This window comes from Kogia breviceps, chromosome 12 (assembly GCF_026419965.1).
Source record: "Kogia breviceps isolate mKogBre1 chromosome 12, mKogBre1 haplotype 1, whole genome shotgun sequence".
In the NCBI taxonomy this organism is placed as follows: Eukaryota; Metazoa; Chordata; class Mammalia; order Artiodactyla; family Physeteridae; genus Kogia; species Kogia breviceps.
In genome coordinates, this window is record NC_081321.1 from 85,886,803 (window position 1) to 85,911,140 (window position 24,338).

At 37.4% G+C, this 24,338-nt stretch overlaps 2 protein-coding genes across 11 annotated transcripts in view; one reads left to right on the plus strand and one right to left on the minus strand.

Annotated features, from left to right (window-relative positions):
- The window catches only part of GLT8D2 (glycosyltransferase 8 domain containing 2), a 55,288-nt gene extending 51,538 nt beyond the window's left edge, over nucleotides 1–3,750 (minus strand). Inside the window, exon 1 of one of the 4 annotated variants that reach the window (XM_067010010.1) lies at nucleotides 3,610–3,750. The gene's annotated coding sequence lies outside the window, so the exon portion shown is untranslated. Of the gene's footprint in view, nucleotides 1–2,004; nucleotides 2,156–3,582 lie in introns of those variants that run through there. The other 3 variants (XM_067010008.1, XM_067010009.1, XM_067010007.1) reach the window with 3 other exon arrangements.
- HCFC2 (host cell factor C2) overlaps nucleotides 2,808–24,338 on the plus strand; it is a 47,901-nt gene continuing 26,370 nt past the window's right edge. For 4 of the 7 annotated variants that reach the window (XR_010835897.1, XR_010835899.1, XR_010835898.1 and 1 more), the window contains exons 1-9: nucleotides 2,846–3,069; nucleotides 4,501–4,649; nucleotides 6,112–6,272; nucleotides 14,758–14,966; nucleotides 15,934–16,018; nucleotides 17,789–17,895; nucleotides 18,000–18,188; nucleotides 23,174–23,341; nucleotides 23,893–23,945. Coding sequence is in view for 3 of the 7 variants with exons in the window: in XM_059080306.2 (XP_058936289.1) it covers nucleotides 2,907–3,069; nucleotides 4,501–4,649; nucleotides 6,112–6,272; nucleotides 14,758–14,966; nucleotides 15,934–16,018; nucleotides 17,789–17,895; nucleotides 18,000–18,188; nucleotides 23,174–23,341; nucleotides 23,893–23,945 (1,284 nt within the window). In the remaining 4 variants the exon portion in view is untranslated. Of the gene's footprint in view, nucleotides 3,070–4,500; nucleotides 4,650–6,111; nucleotides 6,273–14,757; nucleotides 14,967–15,933; nucleotides 16,019–17,788; nucleotides 17,896–17,999; nucleotides 18,189–23,173; nucleotides 23,342–23,892; nucleotides 23,946–24,338 lie in introns of all 7 variants that reach the window. The other 3 variants (XR_010835896.1, XM_059080305.2, XM_067010003.1) reach the window with 2 other exon arrangements.

The following is a 24,338-nucleotide window of genomic DNA, read 5'->3' on the forward strand; positions in this document are numbered from 1 at the left end:
TGACATAGACCTCACCCAGTTCCCTTTTGACTTCTCTGGCTATTCGTTCCCCATTTCGTTCATGAGAGCCTCCTGCTGTCTTTACCTCTTAAAAGTTGGTTTCTTCAGGGCGCTATTCTACCTCATTCTTCTCTTCCCTTGCTACACTCACCTCCTAGGTGATAACTTCCATTCTTAAAGTTTCAAAGATTGAAGGTAGCTTTCTTGAGAATTGGGGACCTATTCTAGACTCCTCACTTCAGCAGTGTTGAGTCAAAGGTGCTCTGGTAAAATATCTTTCCCATTGGATTAAGCATCCTGTCATGTATTGAACTGTGTCCCCCCCAAAAAAGATATGTTTAAGTTCTAACCTGGGATTGTGACCTTATTTAAATATAAGGCCTTTGCAGATGTAAACAAGTTAAGGTGAGGCCATTAGGTGGGCCCTAATCTGATATGACTGGTGAACTTATAAGAAGAGAAGAAACACAGACACACAGGGACAACACCATATGATGATGGAGGCAGAGGTTGGAGTGATGCTGCTACAAGCCAAGGAAGGCCTAGGATTGATGGCCACCACCAGAAGCCAGAAAGGGGCAAGGAAGTATTCTTCCCTACAGGCTTCAGAGGGATCATGTCCCTGATTTTGGATTTCTAGACTCTAGAACTGTGAGACAACAAATTTCTGTTGTTTTAATCCACCTGGTTTGTGGTACTTTGTTACAGCAGTCTTAGGAAACTAATACAGACCTCCACCACTGACCTGAAGCTCCTTATCTAAGCAACCAGTTATCACTTGTAATCTCCTTTGTCTTAACATTTTGCATTCATCTCTCCCTTAGTTCAGAGATTTTCAGACTTTCAAATATCATACACCAGTTTTGATTTTTTTTTATTTGAATATCAACACTGGGTTTGCAACTTTTAATTTTACCCTTAGTCTTTTGCTATAAGGACATTAAAACAAAACAAAACAAAACGAAAAAAACTACCACCCACTTACAGCATCAGTCATAAAAGTTAGGACGTTTTAACACTAAATTCTCAAAATAAAATACAATTCTTTAAATGTAATATTTAAAGTTTTGTGAAAAACTCATGGCTCTACCCCAACTTTTCCAGGATCGTTTCAGATACCTAAAAACTTTATAACTGAAACATTTAAGAGCCCATATTATGTATGTGGCCAAGAAGAATATTAGTACATAAATATTCATAGCTTTCTTTGTTTCCAGCCACCTTCCTATTCTAATTCCAAATTCTCTTTGACCATATTATGAAACTGGGGAATTAATCAGTGACAGAAATAACTTGAAAAGCAGGAGCTGGAAAGAATAGTAAGAATTCCTTTTTAAAAGGGAGAGAATTACCTCTCAAAAGGAAGTTTAGATGAATGAAAAGGTGGGAGAGGCATGGTTAGGTTTGAGGGAATTGGGGGAGGAGAGATGAGCTAGGCATACGAGAGAAATTGAAAACAGTAAGATGAGGGAAATGAAATTTTAGGAAATTTGGCCTACATTATGTCTATTCCCTCTTTGATACCTTCTTGAGAGTGTGAGGTAGGGATTTAAATTGCTTTCATTCCCCCCCCACCCCCCGCCCCACTTCTGCCGCTGGACTTGCATCTCTTTCAGTGTGATTCTGTGTAGGACCAGATCACAAAGCAGCCTGGACTTAACAGGGTTACTTATGACTGTATTCACAGTAAATATGGTATAGTGGTTAGGGGTTGGGGCTCTGGAATCAGAAGTTCTGCGTTTGAATACTGGCTCTAATTCTTTTCTGCTGTGTGCCCATGAGAAAATTACTTGACTTTTCTGTGCCTCATTTCCCCATCCACGAAAGGGAAATAATAGTGCCAACTTCACTGGACTGTTCGGAGAATCACAAGTTAATTCACATAAGGCAAGGAGGACAGTGCTTGTCAATGAAAGACCCTCAAACGTTAGATAGTAATAAAAGATAAATCTATATATAACCTCCCACCTGCTTAAACAAAACAAAACAACTTTCGCGGCTCACCGTTCCTAAACTTCTTGGCATGTCACCCTCCAAATCTGATCTGCCTGACTTGCTTTTGCAGGCTTAGCTCCGACCTTCCCTCCGGTGTTCCTAGCCGCGGGTTGCACGCAGCGCTCGCGGCCTCTCCACCATGGTCCAGACGGCCTCCCTCCCCCCGCCCCCCACCTTCGCGGGCATCCTCTACGCCCCGGCGCTCTGCGCCCAGTCACGCCCTCGGCGAGAGATGGAGTTCCCTCTCCTCTCCCCGCGCTCCCGGCACTTCAAAACCTCTACGAGAGCTTTTCTCTTGCTATGTTGTCATTGTTTAAAGCATCTGTCCCCAACCATTTTGGCACCAGGGACGGGCTTCATGGAGGCCAATTTTTCCACGGAATGGGGGGCGGGAATAGTTCAGGCGAAGAGGAAGCTTCGCTCACCTCCTGCTCATCCCCTGCTGTGTGGCCCCTTTCCTAACAGGCCCGGACAGGTTGCGGTCTGCGGCCTGGGGATTGGGGACCCCTGTTTTAAAGGGTCTGACTCGCCCGCACATCCTAGATGCTCAAAGTGGCCGTAAAGGAAAACGCGTATCTTCCCCCGCAAATAAAAAACTGGAGGCTCTGGATGGGGAGGGGAGACTGGTCGGTAGGAAATTTCCTTCTACCCTAAAATCCCTTGTCCAGGGTGCCAACACCAGCCACGTCACCCGAGGACGGGGGCGGGGCTCCCTTGCCAGGACCCCCCTCTGCTCCCCGTAGCCCTCCATCCTCGCCCTGGACGCCCGCGGTCACGTGACCATCACCCTCCTCCGTGGGGTTCCCCTCCTCCCGCGTGCACAGCTGGAGGAGGGTCCCAGCCCTCCTCCCGGAGCAGCGGCGCCGGAGCAGGCGCGGTGCATTGTGGACAGAGGGGCGGGGGTTGGGAAGATGGCGGCTCCCAGCCTCCTCAACTGGAGGCGGGTTTCCTCCTTCACGGGGCCGGTCCCCCGCGCCCGGCACGGACACCGAGCGGTGGCCATCCGGGAGCTGATGATCATCTTTGGAGGGGGCAACGAGGGCATCGCCGACGAGCTGCACGTCTACAACACGGGTAGGCGCGCGGCGGCGGTTCTTCGGCCCCGCCTGTGGGAGCCGCGGAGGGGGAGGGGAGACGAGGCGGCGGCCGCGGCCCTGACAGCTGTCACCGCCGGGTCACTACCTCCTCCGGCGGGCGGCGGGGAGCGAGTCTCGGCCGGACGGCCCCAATCCCGCAGCGTCCCGGGCCGTAGCTCCGTTTCCCCGGGGTTCGCGGGGCGGAACCGGCCCCCGAGCTGGGCGCGCCGGCCCTCGGGCAGGCGGTCCCGGACCCCCCCGCCCCAGCCCTGCTGGCGGACGTAGGCGAGAGAGACTCTTTCCACCCGACTGGGCCTCTTCCCGAAGTCTCGCCCACTCCGGGGCCCCGAGATTCCTCCCTGTCAAAACCCATCTCCAAACCAGAGCTCCTCCGGGCCTTTCCCGTCTTTGCCTGCCTGCCTGCCTTCCTTAGGAGGAAGAGAATATAGGGGAGATAAAGAGGGAAAACGAGAGGCCTTCTGGTACTTTCACCCCAAATACAGCCCCGTACCTGGCAGTTGGCAGTCAATATTCTTACCCCGTTGGTAGTCCTCTTTACTGGCGGGGAAGTGGCTCGTGGGTGATACCGGCGTCTGTCTGCCTGGTTGGGTGTGTGTTCCAGCTCAGCCGTTCGGCGCTCGGGGAGGACTGTCGGCTTCAGCGCCCTGCACATCAGAAATGCCCCCGGCCGCGGAGGCCCTGACTTTGAGTACCTCCGTGGCAGAAAGGAGGTTGGAATTTCATTTTTCCCACTTGTAAATGCGCCAGCAGTCCTGAGGAAGCTGTTTTCTTGGTGTAAGGCTAATTAATGAGTTTGAGGTCTATGTCGTGATCAATAACTTTTCTTTGACCAAACAACTTAATCGTAGTGGTCATTTAGAAATTAATAAAATGGTGGAGTAGGGGAAACTTTATTTTTTCACCTTCTCCTCCTCCTGGCACCCCAGCATAAAATAGTTTTAAAGTTAGTCGACAGTTTGGTAGACTGTAAAAACCTTGGCTGTGGAATAAGTTAGACCTGGTTTGAATTTTGCTCTGCCAGTTGCTCAAGGATCAGTGCTAAAGTTATTGAACCTGTGTCAAATTTTTCACTTGTAAAATGGAGAGGTTGATGCTCCCCAAGTAGGGTTTTTGTTGAGAAATTAAGTGATATAGATCAGTGTTTTCAACAAAAGCCCTATTGACATTTGAACCGGATAATTTTGTTTGTTTTAGGGGCTGCCTTATATCCCCAGCCTTCTACCGACTAGTTGCCAGTAACACCCTCTTCCTGCAGTTCTGACAACTGAAATTTTTTTGTTTGTCCCTTGGGGGGCAAAATCATTCCCAATTAAGAACCACTGATATAAATGAGTCATATAAAAGTACATACTCATAGTTTGTGATAACTGTTTATTATAATTGGTTTTAATTTTATTTTGGCAACTAGTTACAAATCAGTGGTTCCTGCCAGCTGTTAGAGGAGACATCCCTCCAGGCTGTGCTGCCCATGGATTTGTCTGTGATGGTACCAGAATATTAGTATTTGGGGGAATGGTTGAATACGGAAGATACAGCAATGAGTTATATGAGTTACAAGTAAGTGTATTTCAAATTTATTATCTCAACCTGAAATTTTAATGATATTGCTCATAATTCTTTGAAAGGTTGCAAAATGTTTCATTAACATGCTTAAAATAGTGTGAGCTTCACATTTCATAGCTTCAAAGAAAACATTTCCACTTCACTAAAAAGCCAAGGTTTCCTTTTTTTTTTTTTTTTTTGCCCACACCGTGTGGCATGCGAAATGTGGGATGTGGGATCTTAGTTCCCTGACCAGGGATCAAACCCATGTCCCCTGCATTGGAAGCGCAGAGCCTTATCCACTGGACCACCAGGGAAGTCCTAAATCCTAAGTTTCTAATGTAAGTACCCAGTGCAACATTTGTAACATTAAGATACCTGTTACTTAGCTTCAGTTGTACAAGTTGTATGTTTGAGCTTTTGTATATTAGCGCAGTCCTTCTTTAACTTTAGCTTGCAGCAGAAGCACCTGGAGGGTTTGTGAAAACACAGATTGCTGGGCCCCGCCCTCAGAGTTTCTGAATCAGTATTCTCTGCAGAGAATTTGCGTTTCTACTAGTTCCCACCTGCTCCTGCTGGTCTCCAGACCATACGTTTTTGAAAACTTCTGCCTTAGTTATAGAAATCGTTACCTTCACGCTAATAATCACTTTTTTCCCTTTTTCTGGCAGTACATACACAAGGGGTAACAGTTTCAAATAGCCTTTCTAGATTTTACTCTCTAATAAAGCAAACTCAGAGCCCTCTGTGACAGCCCTAACTGACTTTTATTCCTGAACTGTATATTCCCAGGGCTGTGATCATTAGGATATCTGATAGTTGGCAGATGTAGGTGGATTATGCCTATTCACAAGCAGTTCATTTAAAAATTTTTCAAAGTTTTAGATAAAGAAAGCATCCATGGCTAGAGAATAAGTTTTGGAGTTTGGTTTGTTAAATGATCCTTATGTTGGACTTCCCTGGTGGTCCAGTGGTTAAGACTTTGCACTTCCAGTGCAGGGGGCACAGGTTTGATCCCTGGTGGGGGAACTGAGATCCCGCATGCCATGCGGTGGCCAAGAGGAAAAAAAAATTTTTTTTGAATGAGCTTTATGTTTATTTAAAGGTTAAAATATATAGCATCCATGGATTACCTAATTTCAAAAAGTGAGAGTACATATATTACATTTAATCTTAAAGCTATAAATAATGTTGAATTTTTCATCTGGAAAATATTTTATAACTGCTTGTGTTTATTATTATAAGCTTAGTTTGCCATTGTGGAAAGCTGTGAATATGGAAGACTAGACTGAATTTCTATTGGAACACTCATTTTAATTTCTGAAGTTATCTGGTTAACTTGTCGTATGTCCCAAAAGTAGCTCATTGAAGCCTTCTGATTGGATTCAGATTAAAATGTATTGGTATGATGTTACACTATTGACAATGTAGGAGCACTTTACTGATTTTGTCTGAGAGTATTTATGCTCTTTTTTAGGCAAGTCGTTGGTTATGGAAAAAAGTGAAACCGTATCCCCCTTCTTCTGGTTTACCTCCTTGTCCTCGGCTGGGACATAGTTTCTCTTTATATGGTAACAAATGCTATTTGTTTGGTGGCTTGGCAAATGAAAGTGAAGATTCAAACAATAATGTTCCCAGGTATGCCAACACTTTTTCAGACCAAATGTTTATTTTACGATTTAGATTAAGAAAATTTAATTTCTTCCATCTTTAATTATCAAAAGTGATGAAGCTTAGCCATTTTCAATTAAACCTAACAGTGAACAAATTGTGTCCATTTTGTGCTTTCCTTAGTCCCTGGAGTATATCTGTTTTCAAAACTGTGCCTTTTCCGATCAGAAATCATCTTATTAAATTGATATTAATATAACTGCTGTGGCAATTTATTTGTATATGTTGAGCCATAATGAATTTTAGTTGTCATAAGTGATAATGAAAAGTAATAAATGGATATTTTCAAATTATATTTCTCTGAGAGTTAATGACGAAAATCTGAATATAAAATGAAGGCTATCATTTCCATTTTTCTCATAGGAAGCTGTTAAGAGTGGTTCACACAAGCAAGTGTGAACCACTTTCAGAACCAAGTCTCTCCTCGTTTTTCCAAACAGAATTAATCACTGCCTCTTTTCTTTTTGTATAATGTTTTGATCACATGGTCATTATAGCGTTCAGGATTTGGAGGTTTAGAATCCAAAAGGCTGTTTTCTGATTCACTGCTTACCGTGTATGTGTCCTTTAGTGGAAGTAATCTAAGCCTGTTTTCCTTCACTGTGAAATGGGAGTGATTAAATACCTACCTTTCTGTGTCATTGTGATTGCTAAATAAGATTATTGGAATAATTTTCAAAGGACTTTCAAGTTGCCATCAGCAATATCAGTAGTTCTCATCGCCATTATAATGTGTCTTTTTACCTACATTAGGCTGATAATAGAGTCTTAGCTTTTCTTTTCCTCCAGACTTTAAAAAATAACATATACTAAAACTACATGGAAAAATTGGAAACTGGAGAAAAAGAAAAGAATTTATACCACCACACTATTTCAGATACTTTTACTTTTAGCACATGTCTTTTTTTCCTTTTCCAATAAACAAATTTTTTTTAGATACAGACTTGTAAAATTCAAGAAACTAGAAAGTATACGAAGTTCTTTCTCATAGCATCAGTGTTTCCCAACATAGGCAAGCACACATAATTCAGTTTGATGTGTATCTTTTGGGACCTTTTTCATGTAACACATTATATTAGCTTTTGTTGTGTTAAGGGTAAGCTTCTCAAGTTTATGCTGCTTGAGGGAATAACTAGATACACGTGATACTTTTTAAAACCTTGATTAAAGCTAGCACATTGATTTCTGTTGACATTCCATTGGTCAGAGCAAGCCGTAAGGCCAAGACCTGAGTCGATGATGCAAGGATACATGTTCTGCTTTCTGGGAGAGGGGACTTGGGAACCTTAATCTGATTCTATGCAATCATGTATTTTTTTTATACAAGTGAGATCTTTCTTCTTTATGACTTTGGGTGTTTACTTGTTTGGGTTTTTTGTTTGTTTTTTACTTTTAACAATATATCTTTACATGGCAGTAGGTATGGATTGACCTATTTTTTAAAGGCTGAAAAGTAGTCTGAATTATGCAAATTCTTTAACCATTCCCCTACAGATGGACATTTAGATATTTCCATTATTTTGCTATTACAGTTTTTGCACATGTATAAATATTTTTGTAGGAGTGATACTTATAAATGGAATTGGTGGGGAGGGTGTTGCTCAAAGGGTACATTTAAGTTTGTTTAGGTACCCCTGAATCAACCTCCAAAGAGATGGAACTATTTTATACTTCTAATAACTGTGTACGAGAGTGCCTTATACCCTCAGCAATACTGAATCATCTCACTCTTCTTAGTTTTTGACAACATAATTGGTGAAATACATTTCATGGGTCTATCTTGATTTATTTTTAAACTAGGAATGAGCTTGATTAACAATGCTTATTGGATATTTACAATTACTTTTTTGAAAATTGTCTGTTCAGGTCCTTGTTTATTTTTCTATTTTTAAAAGTTGAAGTATATATTATATACCATAAAACTCATCCTTTTTATATGTACAATTCAGTGATTTTTAGTAATTTACAGTGTTGTGTAACCATCACCACAGTCCAGTTCTAGAACACTTCCATCACTCCAAAAGAAACTTCTTATTCATTTGCAGTCAGTCCCCATTCCCATACCAATCCCCAGGCAACTACCAGTCTACTTTCTGTCTCCATAGATTAGCCTTTTCTGAGCATTTCATATAAATGTGCTTTTGTGCATTTATCTTCTTTCACTTAGCATAATGTTCTTAAGGGTCAACCATGTTGTAGCATGTATCAAATATTTCTTCCTTTTTATTGCTGAATAATACTCCATTGTGTTGATATATCACATTTTGTTTATCTGTTCATCAATTGGTAGACATTTGGATTGTTTGGATTGTTTCCAGTTTTTGGCTTTTGTGAATAATGCTGTTATGATCATTTGCATACAGGTTTTTCTATGGACATGTATTCATTACTCTTGATTAGATACCTAGTAATAGAATTGCTGAGTCATGTGGGAAATTTATATTTAACTTCTTAAGTACTACCAAACTGTTTTTCATCTTACCTTCCCACCAGCAATGTATAAGTGTTCCAAATTTTCCACATCCTTGCTAACATTTGTTATTGTCTGTCTTCTTTTTGTAGCCATCCTAGTGGGTATAAGGTGGTATCTTATTATGGTTTTAATTTGCATTTCCCTAATGACCAGTGATGTTGAGCTTCTTTTGATGAGCTTTTTAGCCATTCATATATCTTGCTTGATGAAATTTCTATTCAAATCTCTGTTCATTTGTTAGATACAGTTGACCAACAGGCACAAAAAAAGATGCTGAACATTGCTAATTATTAGAGAAATGCAGATCAAAACTGCGATCAGGTACCACCTCACACCAGTCAGAATGACCATCATTAAAAAGTCTACAAATAATAAATGCTGGAGAGGGTGTGGAGAAAAGGGAACCCTCCTACACTGTTGGTGGGAATGTAAATTGCTGCACACTATGGAAAACAGTATGGAGGTTTCACAAAAAACTAAAAATAGAGTTGTCATATGGTCCAGCAGTCCCATTCCTGGGCATATATATGGAAAAAACTTTAATTCAAAAAGATACATGCATGCCTGTGTTCATAGCCGCACTATTCACAGTAGCCAAGACTTGGAAACAACCTAAATGTCCAAAGACAGATGAATGGATAAAGAAGATGTGGTACACATATACAATGGAATACTACATAGCCATAAAAAAAGAATGAAATAATGCCATTTGCAGCAACATGGATGGACTTAGAGATTATCATACTAAGTGAAGTAAGTCAGAAAGAAAAAGACAAATACCACATGAGATCACTTATACGTAGAATCTAAAATATGACACAAATGAACTTATCTATGAAGCAGAAAGAGACTCACAGACATAGAGAACAGACTTCTGGTTGCCAAAGGGGTGGTGTGGGGGAAGGATGGATTGGGAGTTTGAGATTAGCAGATGCAAACTATTATATAGAGAATGGATAAACAACAAGGTTCTACTGTATAGCACAGGGAACTATATTCCATATCCTGTGATAAACCATAATGGAAAAGAATATGAAAAAGAATGTATATATTTATATGTATAACTGAATCACTTTGCTGTACAGCAGAAATTAATGTAACATTGTAAATCAACTATATTTCAATAAAATAAATCTAAAAATAAAATTTAGTTGCTTGTATTCTTATTATTGAATTATAAGTGTTCTTTATATATTCTGCATAGTTTGTTTTTTAAATAATCAAATAAGTGATTTGCAAATATTTTCTTCCAATCTGTAGTTTGTCTTTTTATTTTTGTAATGGTATCTTTTGAAGCACAAAGATTTTAATTTTGATAAGTTCAGTTTATCCATTTTTTCTTTTATGGATCATGCTTTTAGCATCCTTTTTAAGAACTCTTTGCCTGTCTCAAAGTTACGAAGATTTGTTTCTCTATTTTCTTCTAAAAGTTCTGTAGTTTTAGCTCTTACATTTATATCTGTGATTCATTTTGAGGTAATTTTTATGCCTGGGTAAAGTAAGTGTCTAAATTCATTCTTTTACATGTAGATATCCAGTTTTCCCAACACCTTTCATTGAAAAGACTATCCTTTTCCCACTGTATTGTTTTGGCATCTTTGTTGAAAATCAATTGACCGTAAATGTAAGGGTTTATTTATGGACTCTCAATTCTGTTCCACTAGCCTTATGCCAGTACCACACTGTTTGGATTACTGTACTAAGTTTTGAAATAGGAAGATAAAAGTTCTCAAATTTTATTACTCTTTTTTCAAGAATGTTTTAGCTATTCTGAATCCTTTACATTTCTGTATAAATTTTAGGATCAACTTGCCAATTTCTGCAAAAAGATCTTCTGGGATTTTGATAGGGATTGTGTTGACTATCTAGATCAACTTGTGGACAGTTGCTATCTTATTAGTATTGAGTCTTCCAATCTATGAACATGGAATGTGTCTACGTTTATTTAGATCTTGTTTATTGTCAGTCAGCAATATTTTGAGGTTTCAATGTACAAATCTTGCTCTTATTTTGTTAAATTTATTTCTAACTTTTTATTCTTTTTGATGACGTGAATAGATTTGGTTTCTTAATTTTATCTTTGGATTGTTCATTGCTAGCATATAGAAATACATTTGGTCTTTGTATATTGATCTTGTATTCCATGACCTTGCTGAACTCATTTATTATTTCTAATCATATTTTCATGGATTTTCATTTTTCTTTTTATTAGTGATTCTTAGGAGTTCTCTATGTAATTTGTTTTACATGTTCCAAATATTTTTTCCCAAGTCTTCTGTTTGCTCCCCCCCACTTTTTTAAGGGTTTGCCTTTTTGTTTTATCAAATATGACAATACACTTTTTAATGGCTTTCTGGTTTGTATCCTGCTTATTAGGAAGAATCTCTTGTCCCAAAACTATAAAAATAATTTTTCTATATTTTCTTCTAGTACATTCACAGCTTTGTTTTTGTGTTTAAAATATTAATGCATTTGGAATATATTTCTGTGACTAGTGTGAGGCTTTTTACTTTTTCTTCTGAATGAATTTTCGATTCTCCCACCACCATTTATTAAATAAGTCAGTCCCCCTCCCCCACAATGCGTTGAACTCCCATCTCTGTCATATCTTAATTCTCGTAGAATTGGGTATTTTTCTAGACTCTCGAGACCAGGGGTTACAAACTACTCTCTGTAGACAAAATTTGGCCTGCTGCCTGTTTTTGCTAGTAAAGTTTCATTGGAACACAGTCATGTCCATTCATTTACATATTGTCTCTGGCTGCTTTCATATTAAAAGGGCAGAGTTGAGTAGTTGTGACAGAATTTATGGCCTACAAAGCTTAAAATATTTACTATCTAGCTCTTTACAGAAAATGTTTGTGAACTCTTGTTCTAGACTCTTCTGTTTCATTAATATATTTACCTTTCTATCTTTAATTGTGATGTTTGCTGTAGGTCTCTAGTATATGCCTTTGATCAGATTAAGGAAGTTTTAAAAAAAAAGTTATATGAAGTATAGTTGTATAATATTACATAAGTAACAGGTGTACAGTATAGTGATTCACAATTTTTTAAGATTATACTCCATTTATAATTATAAAATGTTGGCTATATTCTCCGTGTTGTGCAGTATGTCTTTGTAGCCTATTTTATACCTAATAGTTTGTACCTCTTAATTCCCTACCCCTATGTTGCCCCTCCCCTCTTCCCTCTCTCCACTGCTAACCACTAGTTTGTTCTCTATATCTGTGAGTCTGGTTCTTTTTTGTTACATTTACTAGTTTGTTGTATTTTTTAGATTCCACATATATAAGGAAGTTTTCTTAAATCTATAGTTTGCTAATTCATTTTTTCTTTCTTTTTAACCAAAAAATGGATGTTGAGCATAATTTTTAAAATTTTCCAAATGGAGGAATTCTCTGGTGGTCCAGTGGTTAAGACTTGGGCTTTCACTGCTATGGACCTGGGTTCGATCCCTGGTTGGGGAACTAAGTTCCCACAAGCTGAGTGGTATGGCCAAAAAAAAGAAAAAATAAGAAAAATTTCAAAATGGAAAGTTTTGTTATTGTTGCTCATATCTAGTTTTATTATATTGAGGTTAAAAAATGTCTGTAGGATTTCTCCTTTTTAGTGATTGTTTTTGTGGTCTATTTCACAGTCATTTTTTGTAATTATTCCTTAGTTCTTCATAAAGATTGTAAGTTCTTGACTGTTTGGCTAAAAGTTTTCTGTATTAAATAAATGTTTTAAATTATTATTCAAAGCTTTTTTATCCTGTGGGTGTAGGTCATAACTTCTGAATGGCATGTTAAAATCTCCCAGTGTGATTGTGAATTTGTGTTTTTGTTCCCTACATATATAATTTCAACCTGGGTGTATTATTTTGTTATGGACTTATCTATGTAAATAGGACTAACAATTAACTAGTATGCACTGGTATAGCATACTGGCTGGGATTCGTTCTGATCTGTTTAACTCTATGCCATATCAGTTGTTAAATAGTTTTAATATCATCCTGCTATTAATAGCTTATAGTTGGATTTGGGGTTCTTTTGTTTCCCCTGCATACTCCCTATCTCCAAGAGACTTTGTCTTAATATAAGGAAGTTTTTTCCTGCCCTTGTAATTTTATGTCTTTCATCTACTCTGCTTGTTGTTGCTTCTCCACACCCCTTTCCCTGCCTTTGCTAGGTTTGTAAAAATTGTGATGAGGTTGAATATTTGTGTATGTGTGTTTGTATTTATATAATTTTTATTTCCTGTTCTGTGAACTGCCTGTTTATATCCTTTTACCTATGTCTATTGTGTGATTGGTCATTATCTTGATTTCATAGGAACTCTTTATATTAAGAAAATTCTGTGATGTTTACAAAATTTGTTTTCAGTTTTTCTCTTCCCTTTTGACATTGTTTATAGTTGTTTTTTTTTCCCCTAACCATCTTATTTCCATAGACTATGCTTTTTTTCCTTCTCCTTCCTTTTTCTTGATTTATTGTTTTTCTTTGATTCTTTCCTTCCTTCCAATGATTTGAAAATTATACATGCTAGTTCTGTGCTTCCCTTAGTTGCTTGGAAATCATCACTCACATTTAAACTGAAGATGCCTTGTCCTCTTTGGGAATAGATTACTATCTTTTTCTTTAGCCTTTTTTTGCTTACTCCCTTTTTACATATGTTTCGTAGAGTCGTGAATCTTATTCCAGACTACAGTAATGTTAAGAAATTAATATTTTGGTCAGTCTTTCCCAGTGATTATTTAGACCTCACAACCACGGTTATCAACATCAATTTAAATTTAATTATAAATTACTAGTTTCTTTGCATAACCATTTCTTTTACTCAGTGTATTCTTCCTTGGATTTCTTTTTATTTTTCCTGGATGATCTAGCATCATTTTTTCACAAAACAATTATATAGCTAAACTTTGCAGTTTTATATGTTCTAAAATGTTTAATTTTACCCTCATACTTCAGTAATAATTTGATTACTCAATTTGTTGAGAGATAGATTCTTATAAATGTCACTTTGCTCAAAACATTGAAAACATCATGTCATAGATGAGAAGTTTCATGCCAATTTCTAGAGTAAAAAAGCTATGTAGGACATTGCTATGACATTATAGAGTGAAAATTTTAAAAGAAAAAAGTTGCAAAGCAACATTTGTAGTATATCTTGCTTATACATATGTGGGTATCCAGAGAGAGAGAGGTCTGAAAGGGTATTTACTAATTATTGTCAATAGTGATTGTTCTGGTTATCTAGTACCATGTAATAAACTGCCCCAAAAGTTAGTGATGCAAAATAGCAACCATTTTATTGTGCTCATGGATTCTGTACATTGGGAATTCATACAGGACACAGCAGTGATGACTAGGCCCTCAGATGGTAAGGCTTCAGTGGTCACTGCCATGTCTGATGCCTCAGCTGAGATGGCTGAAGGATGAACTCAACTGGGACTGTCATCCTGCGTGCCCACTTGTGTCCTCTCCAGATGGTGGTTTTGTGACAGTTGGACTTTCATGGAGGTTCAGGATTCCAAGTGCAAGTGTTCTATTGTGAAGCTGCATTGGCCTTCTTTGACTGAGCCCCAGAAGTCACATAGTGTCATTTCACCACATTCTACTAGTCGAAGCAGTCACAACCTGCCTAGCACCAAGGGGAGGGGACATAGAGCCTACCTCCTCGTGGGAAGAGTGTCAGGGAATTTGCAGCTATGTTTTGAAACTGTCACGATATTGTCATGGACAAGAGTGCTGGCTAAATGATGGCAGGAATTTTTTTAATCTCTTCTGTTCACTACTGATCCCCACAAGAGTGCCTGGTACATAGTAGTGTTTGATAAATACATGTTGAATGAATGAGTTATGGGGTTTCTGCTCTTCTAATGGCTTTCTGTATTATATGAATAAGCATATATTATTTTTATAAATAGAAACAAAAAAGCAAATAAAAAGTGTGTATCATGTTAATGTTTTAATTTCTTTCATTATATCCTAGATATTTAAATGATTTCTATGAGTTGGAGCTACAGCATGGTTCTGGTGTTGTGGGTTGGAGCATTCCAGTGACTAAAGGGATTGTGCCTTCTCCAAGAGAATCCCACACAGCAGTTATATATTGCAGAAGAGATTCTGGAAGTCCTAAAATGTATGTTTTTGGTGGAATGTGTGGTGCTCGCCTTGATGACCTATGGCAACTTGACTTAGGTAAGCTTAAGTTCATTCAGGCTCAGGAACTCATTATGATTGATAAAGGCAAATATAAAAATTGCTTTGGGGGCTTCCCTGGTGGCGCAGTGGTTGAGAATCCGCCTGCCGATGCAGGGGACACAGGTTCGTGCCCCGATCCGGGAAGATCCCACATGCCGTGGAGTGGCTGGGCCCGTGAGCCATGGCCGCTGAGCCTGCGCGTCCGGAGCCTGTGCTCCGCAATGGGAGAGGCCACAACAGTGAGAGGCCCGCATACCACAAAAAAAAAAAAAAAAAAAAAAAATTGCTTTGAAAAAGATTTTTAATTACAGTTTTTATTGAGTTGTACTTGATATGAGTGATTGCTGATCAGTCAAGTTGAACAAATGAATATTTGATTTATGACAGTAACTCTCCTGGGCTCCCTATAAGTCAGGTCACCATATGTTCTGGTTTGCCTTGGATGGTCCTGGTTTATGCTTATTGTCCCACGTAATTATCAATAGTACCCCTTTCACTCTGTGAGATGTCCTAGTTGAGGATGATTGAATTGATGTGGTTACTCTGTCTACAGGAAATGTGGCATTAGTAATGTTACTGCTGGTCAGTGAAAAACCTCCTTGCATAGCTATTTTAAGGGATCATAGGAATGAATATTTGGAGGGTATGTGCGCTCCCACTTCTGAGTGTCTTCTACACAATATGCTCTTACTTAAAATGTTAAATCCTTAATCTGGTTTTAATTCAAAATTGGTAGCACCCTAAATACATCTCTCCATTACAAATACTAACATTCAAGTGTAAATAGATTTCTGTGATTGGCAATTTATGTCAACTGGAAATGTTTATTTTAAGATGAAATTCAAGTAATGGTTTTTGAAACCCTTTGCTTCATTTTTGTAAGTCCTTTTTTTTTAAATTCTGCAAGTTGAAGTAATTTGCTATTATTAGATTAAGTTGCTAATATACTTATTTTTACTTTTAGAAACTATGTCATGGTCAAAACCAGAAACTAAAGGGACAGTGCCACTTCCACGAAGCCTTCATACAGCCAGTGTTATAGGAAATAAGTATGGTGTTTTTCTGTTTTTTAGTCTTTCTTTTTTTTTTTCTTTTTAACAAACTTAAAAAAAGATAGGTACAAAGAAGAGTGATGCTGCTAGTTTCCTGAAAATGATTTAATAATGTTTGATTGTGCTTAGTGAAGATAAAGTAATATGCCCACAGGAGCTAAAATACTTATTGTGCATAAAGTAAGTATTTACTTTACTGGGCATAAAGTAATATGCCCATAAGAGCCAAAATACTTACCATTTTCTTGTCATGCTGCCTCTTTTACTTCTTTATATTCCTTACAATATCATGCACAGAGTAGGTATTACATAAGTGTAAGGTAGAGTATTGTCAAACTGTCCTCCATCAACAGATTTGACACGCCTAACTCACTGTTTTCTTATTACATATTTTACATATTTTTCACATATTGATTTGTACCCAGGTGTGTATTCAGTGTCTATGCTCAATGATTTTACTTTGGATGGTGTTATGGATAGAATGTGGACTTGTAACCAGATTGCCCGAATTCAGGTCTGAGCTTTGATACTTGTCCTATCTGTTCTGGGGCAAGGAAACTTTATCTGTACCTCAATTTCCTCAAGTATAAAATGTGGATAATTGGGCTTCCCTGGTGGCGCAGTGGTTGAGAGTCCGCCTGCCGATGCAGGGGACATGGGTTCGTGCCCCGGTCCAGGAGGATCCCACATGCCGTGGAGCGGCTAGGCCCGTGAGCCACGGCCGCTGAGCCTGCGCGTCCGGAGCCTGTGCTCCGCGATGGGAGAGGCTGCAACAGTGAGAGGCCCGCGTACTGAAAAAAAAAAAAAGTGGATAATTGTAAAACTTCCTTCACAAGGCTGTCATGAGGATTGAGTAAATTAATACATATAAAACACTTCAAACAGTGCCTGGTACATAGAGAGCACTCCATAAAGGTTAGCTGTTACTATCAACAAGTTCCCTTTTTTGTGCAACGTTAGGCCAGAATTAGGAATATTGTTTAAATAGAATTTAAGTAAGTATTTACCTGTATAGGGACTTTACCTTAAAAGTAATGTTTTAGGAAACAACAAGTTGTAATTTAGAACCTCATTAGTTCTTCTTAAAAAATAGCCATAAACAAAATCTAATAAGATATTCATTTTTTTTAAACAGCAGAACCCTTTTATAACATGTGGTTTTTCCATTGGAACTCTAATATATAAAATAGATTTTTTTAAAATAGAGCTTCTCTGATTGACATGAAGCTACATGGCCTAAGCTCTTCCCGATGAGTCTTTCTTCTTCAGCAGCCATCGGGCATGTCTCGAGAACCCTTAGGGCCCTGAGGAGCATAGTCTAATGTTTTTTATTTGATGATATCAGTGACCAAAGTTATATGAAACTTAATTCTCTTTGGTTACTATACACATACAATTCTAAATTTAACTTTGGATGTCATAGATCATTTGCGTGTCCTTCTGGCTGAGGTAACCCTTAGTATATTGCATACAATATTGATTTTCAAATGTATTATAATTGAAATATTTCCCACTTTAAAAAACTTGCCAGAGAGAAATAATTTTGATTCTGTATTGCTTCATAAAATTATAAACTCTTGAAAGAAGACCACTTTATTCACTATTGTATTTCCGTTACCTTGACAGTGATAAGTGATTTATTAGTCCTGAAGCTTTGAGTCAAGAAAAAAGATATTTGTCTATTATTAGCATTTTAAATCTAAAAAATAAAATTAAAGCTTTAGGAAAAAATCCAGCTACTTTATGTTTTCTTTTTTTGTTGTTCAGGATGTACATCTTTGGTGGATGGGTTCCACATAAGGGGGAAAATATTGAGACTTCACCTCATGATTGTGAATGGAGATGTACCAGTTCATTTTCTTACTTAAATCTTGGTGAGTCTTTTAAGAGTTATTAAAATAAAGTTTATTAATAAAATAACTTTTGTTATTTTGTCATTTAAGAAAAGTAGATTAGTCATGGATATTTCTGTCTTTAGATACAGCAGAATGGACCACCCTAGTATCAGATTCTCAAGAAGACAAAAAAAATTCAAGACCAAGACCAAGAGCTGGACACTGTGCTGTTGCAATTGGCACTCGATTGTATTTTTGGAGTGGAAGAGATGGCTACAAAAAAGCACTGAATAGTCAAGTTTGCTGCAAGGATCTTTGGTATCTTGATACTGGTAGGTAAGAGTATTTAACAAATACAGTTTTTCCTTTAGATAAATAAATAATCAAATGATGTCTGTCTTTTGAGACTTACTGCAAAGCCACTGCCTCTCTTTCATGTTGGGTTGGCCAAAAAGTTCATTCGGGTTTTCCATAAGTGCTTATGAAAAGCCCAAATGAACTTTTTGGCCAACCCAATAATTGAAAATGAATGGAAGAAATGATATATGTAGATACTTCCCGTTATAAGGGAATTTCTTAATTTCCCTCTCCTTGAGTTTAGAATGGATTTAGTGACTCCCTTCCAAAGAATAGGGTACGGAAAGGGAAAACTAGTGGCTTTGCAGTGTAGAAACCTGGCAAACATCATCTTAAGTAATCAAGGTCAGTATCTCTAGGGATAAGTCATGTTGATATCATTTACCCCCACCTCCCATATCATGTGATAAGAAGAAACTTCACCTCTGTGGTACGTTTCTCCAAAATGCATAACACCATTCTAAATATGAGAACATATCAGACAAACCCAAATTGAGGGACATTCTAGATATTTTGCAGAATATGTGAACAGTACTCTTCAAAAGTTTCAAAGTGATGGAAAGCAAGGAAAGACTGAGAAATTGTCACAGATTGGAGGAGACTAAGGAGATATGATGACTAAATGTAAGCTGATACCCTAGATTAAATCCTAGAACAAAAACCATTAATTGAAAAACTGGTGAAATCTGAATAGTCCATAGTTTAGTTAATACATAGTGTTACTCCAATGTTAACTTCTTAGTTTTAACAAATGTATTAGCATTAGGGGATACTGAGTAAAGGGTATATGGGAACTCTGCAATTCTTCTGTCAAGTCTGAAATTATTCCAAAATAAAAAGATTTTTTTTAAAGTTTTATAACACCAAAAACATTTTTAATATGGAACTCACGTCCATTTTTCAATAAATATTTATTGGTTGACAGCTGTGTAGAGGAATTTTTCCAAATGATGAGAATACAGTATTGAATAAGACTGATAATATCCCTACTGTCAAAGAACTTACATTCTAAGAGAGCGTGAGGGCAGGAGGATGATGGGAAATAATCAAACAAAGCAACAAAATAAGTTTAGTTTGGGGTAAGCATGTGCACACAGTGAGACAGAACAGTGAGGCAGCGATGAGAGGCACCAGGAATGAGGTGGGGGGAGGCTACTTCAGAATGGGTAGCCGGGAAAGGGTGACATGGCATTCGAGGTGTAGTCCAAGTGAAGAGAAGGTGCTCCCCTTGTACAAAGCCCGTTTGGAGGTGGGGTGTGGGGACACTGCAGGAAGAATGAAAAGCAAGTATGAGGGCCCTGAGGTGGGAATACTTGGCATGTTTGGCAGCAGATTTGAGCTGAGTAAAAGAGAGTATAGGAATGGAGATTAGAGTGGTGATCATGGGACAGATCATGTAGGACCTGCAACACCATGGTAGAGATTAAATTTTTTAAAAATACGTGGTAGGTTATTTATTAGTTTGAAGGAGAGATGTGTACATCTTGGAATGGTCACTGCACTTGTGTGGAAACTAAATTGAAGGGAGCAAAAGTACACACACCAAGACAAAAGGCGGCTTTTGCAATAGTCAAAGACGTCTTCAACTCTAGTGGTGACAGTGGAGATGGGGAGAAATGGATAAATTCAGAACGTATTTTGGAGTTCTTGTTGACAGAACCGACTGATGAATTGGGTATGGCAGATGACAGAAAGAGAGGAAAGAAGGATGAAGTTTTTAGCTTGAATAATTTGGTGGTATTTCCATTTACTGAGATGGGAAAATTGTGGAGAAAACAGGCTTGTGGAGAAAATGAAAAGTTCCATTTAAACCCTGCTAAGTATGAAATAAGGAGATCAAGTAGGCAATTGAGGGAATAAAGAGGTCTGGAAGCCAGTAGAGAAATCAGATCTGAAGACGTGGTATGTGTTGTTTTATGAGAAAAGCAGATTATAAAACATACCTGTGATTCCAGTTTTTCTTTTAAGTGTATGAACAGAAAAATCTTGAAGGATACACTGTGTACCAAAGTATTATCTAAGAGGTGAGATTATACATTTTTTAAAAGGTTTTCTCTCTTATCTGTTTTTCTACAGTAGTATGCATTGCTTTTATAATGTAGAAAGTTTAATTTTAAAATTAAGATACTTGAAAAAGTAATAAATGGAACAATTAAGTTGGAGACTAAATGCTTTCTATGCAAGAAGTACATACTAGCAAGTAGGAAAAAATATAGAAAATTGAACTTACTGATTCATCTTTGAAATTGAGAATTATGAGCTGAAGTCCAAGGATAAGCTTCTAATCAGTCTCTGAGATTAGAAGAAAAATGTGCACATATAAATTTTTCTCAGTAGCAAATACGTCACTTTAACCAGATTCTATAAGAGATCTGTGACTTTTAAAAGATTAAAAATCATTGTCATTGCATGGCCAGTTTTTCCATAAACGTTTCCATAAAAGGCTGTGGACAGGAATATCTATCTAAAAGTAATCATGGCCACTATTATAAAGGCAAAATTTAGATTTTGCTTTTCCTTGTGATAACTTGGCCTCTGTTTGGGCAGGGGAGGGGGATAGGGTTCTTCATCTTGCCTTTCTTCACTTTTGGTTAAGTTTTGTGCATTTGAGTTCATATAAAGATTAATATACTTCCATAAGGGTTTTTTATGGAAAATAGCAGTCTTTTGCTCACACTTTCCTCCCATTTTCCTTGCTTCACAAGCATGTGCTTTCAGCTCTGTTAGTTCTCATGGTATTTACTTCCAATTCTCCATATAACATGAATATGTTACTTTTTTTTTTTTTTTTCAGTTTAGGCATAATATGCTCACTTTCTACCATGGAAGTTAAGGATTTCTCTCTTCTTCCCACCACTCCGCACCTCTCTCCTATGCACCTTCCCTAACCCCTACTCTCTGAGTATGATTGATTACATCATAATTTTGTTAGATGAGTGTTCAGTGTTTACATTATAACCATATAAATGCTATTCACAGGTGAGCTATGTAGAATATTGTGAATATTTTTTGTTTGCCATCGATTAGTAATGGTCACTTTGTTTTAGATTTGTATGTATTTACCACTAATTCAATCTATGCTCTCATTTGTTTAAATCTTCTCTCATATGGTTAGATGCATCAGATATTCTATCAAATTTCCTCATCTTGAAGAAATTTCTCCTCCTCCAATCTGGGATTATTGTCTTCCACAAATTGAGCACACCTATCATCTTGGAGTCTCCCTTCCTCATCTTTCTGGGGATATCTTTTGCCTCTCACCGGTGCCTCTCACCCTGTTTCCTGGATCTCATATTTTTCCCTTTGTTAGTTTACATTCTCATTTTTGTAGAAAACATCCCAGGAAAAGGGTGCATGGGTGATAAATTTATTTTGAGATCTTTCATTGTTTGAAAATAAGTTCAGTCTTCCTACTGAATTGGCAGTTTGAGCGGAAATAGAATTCTATATTGGAAGTCATTATCCTTCAGAATTTTGAAGGCTGGGAAAAAATTTTTTTGAAAGTTGTTATATTCAAACTTCAAGTGTTTTTGTTGAGAATCTAAACCACTTCTGATTTTTGGTCCTTTTAAATGTGACCTTTCCCCTGATAGCTTTTAGGATTTTTTCTTTGTCTCTACTATTCTTAAATTTTATGATGATGTGTCTGTCTTGTGTGTCTATTTTTAATCCCTGTTGAGTACTCAGTGGGCCCTTTCAGTCTGGAAACTCATGTTCTTCAGTTGTGGGAATTCTCAGTTTATTTCACTGATTTACACCCTTCTGTATTTTTCTTCATGTAACTTCTGTTATGTGGGTGGTGTACCTCCTGGACTTGTCTTCTTATTCTCTGCTTTTGTTCAGGTATGGGTTGCCTTACTTTGAAAAACATAAATAAACTGGATCGTGAATAGGATCGTGGAGGAATTTACATGGGAATAGTTGGAGGAACTAGGCTTAATTATCCTCTAAAACAGGGTCATTAGACTGTTTTTGTAAAGACCCAGAGAGTAAATATTTTAAGCTTTGTGGGCCATAAGGTCTCTGTTACACCTACTCACCTCTACCGTTGTAGCATAAAAGGAGTCATAGACAATACCTAAACAAAGGAGCATAGCTATATTTCAGTGAAACTTTATTTACAAAAATAGGCGCAGACTGGATCTGGCCCATGAGCCATAGTTTGCTGACCCCTACTCTAAAAGATACAAAGAGATAGATATTAGACTTGTTCTATAAAGATTAAATTATAGTGTATAGATTTCAACTCACTAGAAAAATACATTTTCTTATATAACTGTCCAGAGATGGAGTGTACAGCCTTGGGATTTGTGAGTTCCCTAATTTGATAGGTAAACAAAAAGAAGACAGGGATATTGTAGAAATAATCTTAGGTCCTTTTTTCCAGTTCTAATAGTCTATGATTGTTATTGTTTTAGAAATGTTGGTAATATTTGATGCCAAAATAATTACCTGTTTTGGTTAGTACAAGTTTTGATAAGAAGGTATTAACTTCAAAGAAGTTACTTCAAAGAAGTTTTTCCAAAATATCCTGTTCAGATCATTTTTGCTAACATTAGCAGTATTTCTAACATGTATGCTGTTGGCTCAAAATTGGGTCATAACATTAAAAACTTACAAAGAAGGTAAAATAGCATAGCTGTAACTATAAAGTACTTGGTTTTTCCCCCTGCTTCTAGAATTAAATATATTTTTTAAATTTGATGACTCAGCTTGGAACCAAATTATTTTGTTTATAGATTTATTCATATAAGGAATTAGATAAATAAATAAAATCAGAACTCCAAATTATTTTCATTTGACCTACTATAGCTATGTTTATCTGAGCAAGTTTTTTCCTCTTAGTAAACAGATGAAATGTTCATTGCTGATATTTTCAGAACTCCAGGTCCACAAGCTATATAGGCAAGCTATTGATAGATTTGAAACTTTAATACATAATACCAATATTGTTCTTTAGAGAAACCACCGGCACCATCACAAGTACAACTGATCAAAGCCACTACCAACTCTTTTCATGTCAAATGGGATGAAGTGCCTACAGTTGAAGGCTATCTTTTGCAGTTGAATACAGACTTGCCGTACCAAGCTGTATCATCAGATTCTTCAGCAACACCAAATATGCAAGGTAACATACTTTTCACACTTAAAGCGTGTATGCTCATATGCTTCACGAAAAAAGGATAATGTAGAAAAGCCTGTGATTAGACCTGGTTTAAGAAATTTTATTCTATGATGTTTCCTGCCTGAAAAATATGTTTCAACTCTGAAACTTGACTGTATTACCATTATGATGTAGTAGAACACATAGACATGTAGGGCAGAATGTTTTTTTCTGTAGTTCATTTTGATGAACTACATTTTCATTTCACTTTCTTAATCTGACATGCTACTTGACTTCAGGAGATGGTTTTAATTAGTTTTCATAAATATTTCAGCTTCTTTCAAAAGTATTTTTAAGTAACAGGCACTTGTAAGTAAAAGCAAATTTAATTTTACATGTTCTTCCAAAAAGCATTTCAGTCAACTTTTAAGCAGACTATTAAGAAAACAGGTAAACTTTGATATATATACTACTTTTTAAACCTTTAATATGTAACTTTAAAAAATATTTGATTGTAATGTATTTTCTTGAAGCTAATTTAGAGCATATCAGTCTGAACTTTCCCATTCCTACAGGAGTCAGGATGGACCCACACAGACAAGGCAGTAATAGCATCATTCCTAACAGTGTAAGTTGAAAAAATTTATAACAGTAAATGAATGTTTATGGTTACAGTCCCAATTTTTATTAATATTTTTAGCATATTACCCTAGGACAGGGGTTCTCAACCATGGCTGCACATCACAATCACCTCTGAGATTAAAAAACAAACAAATAAACACAGATTCCCATGCCTTTCCCCAGATCTAGTGAGCAGAATCTTAAAATGATGCCCAGGTAACTCTGTTTTTAAGGAAAGCTCCGTATATCAGTGTGACAGTAGCCTGAATTAAGAACCCCTGGCCAAAAGATTGAAGTCTCATTACACATAGTATCAGAGGCTAATACAAACATACAAACACATACATATATATACACATACATATGTATATATATGTGTATATATATGTGTGTATATATG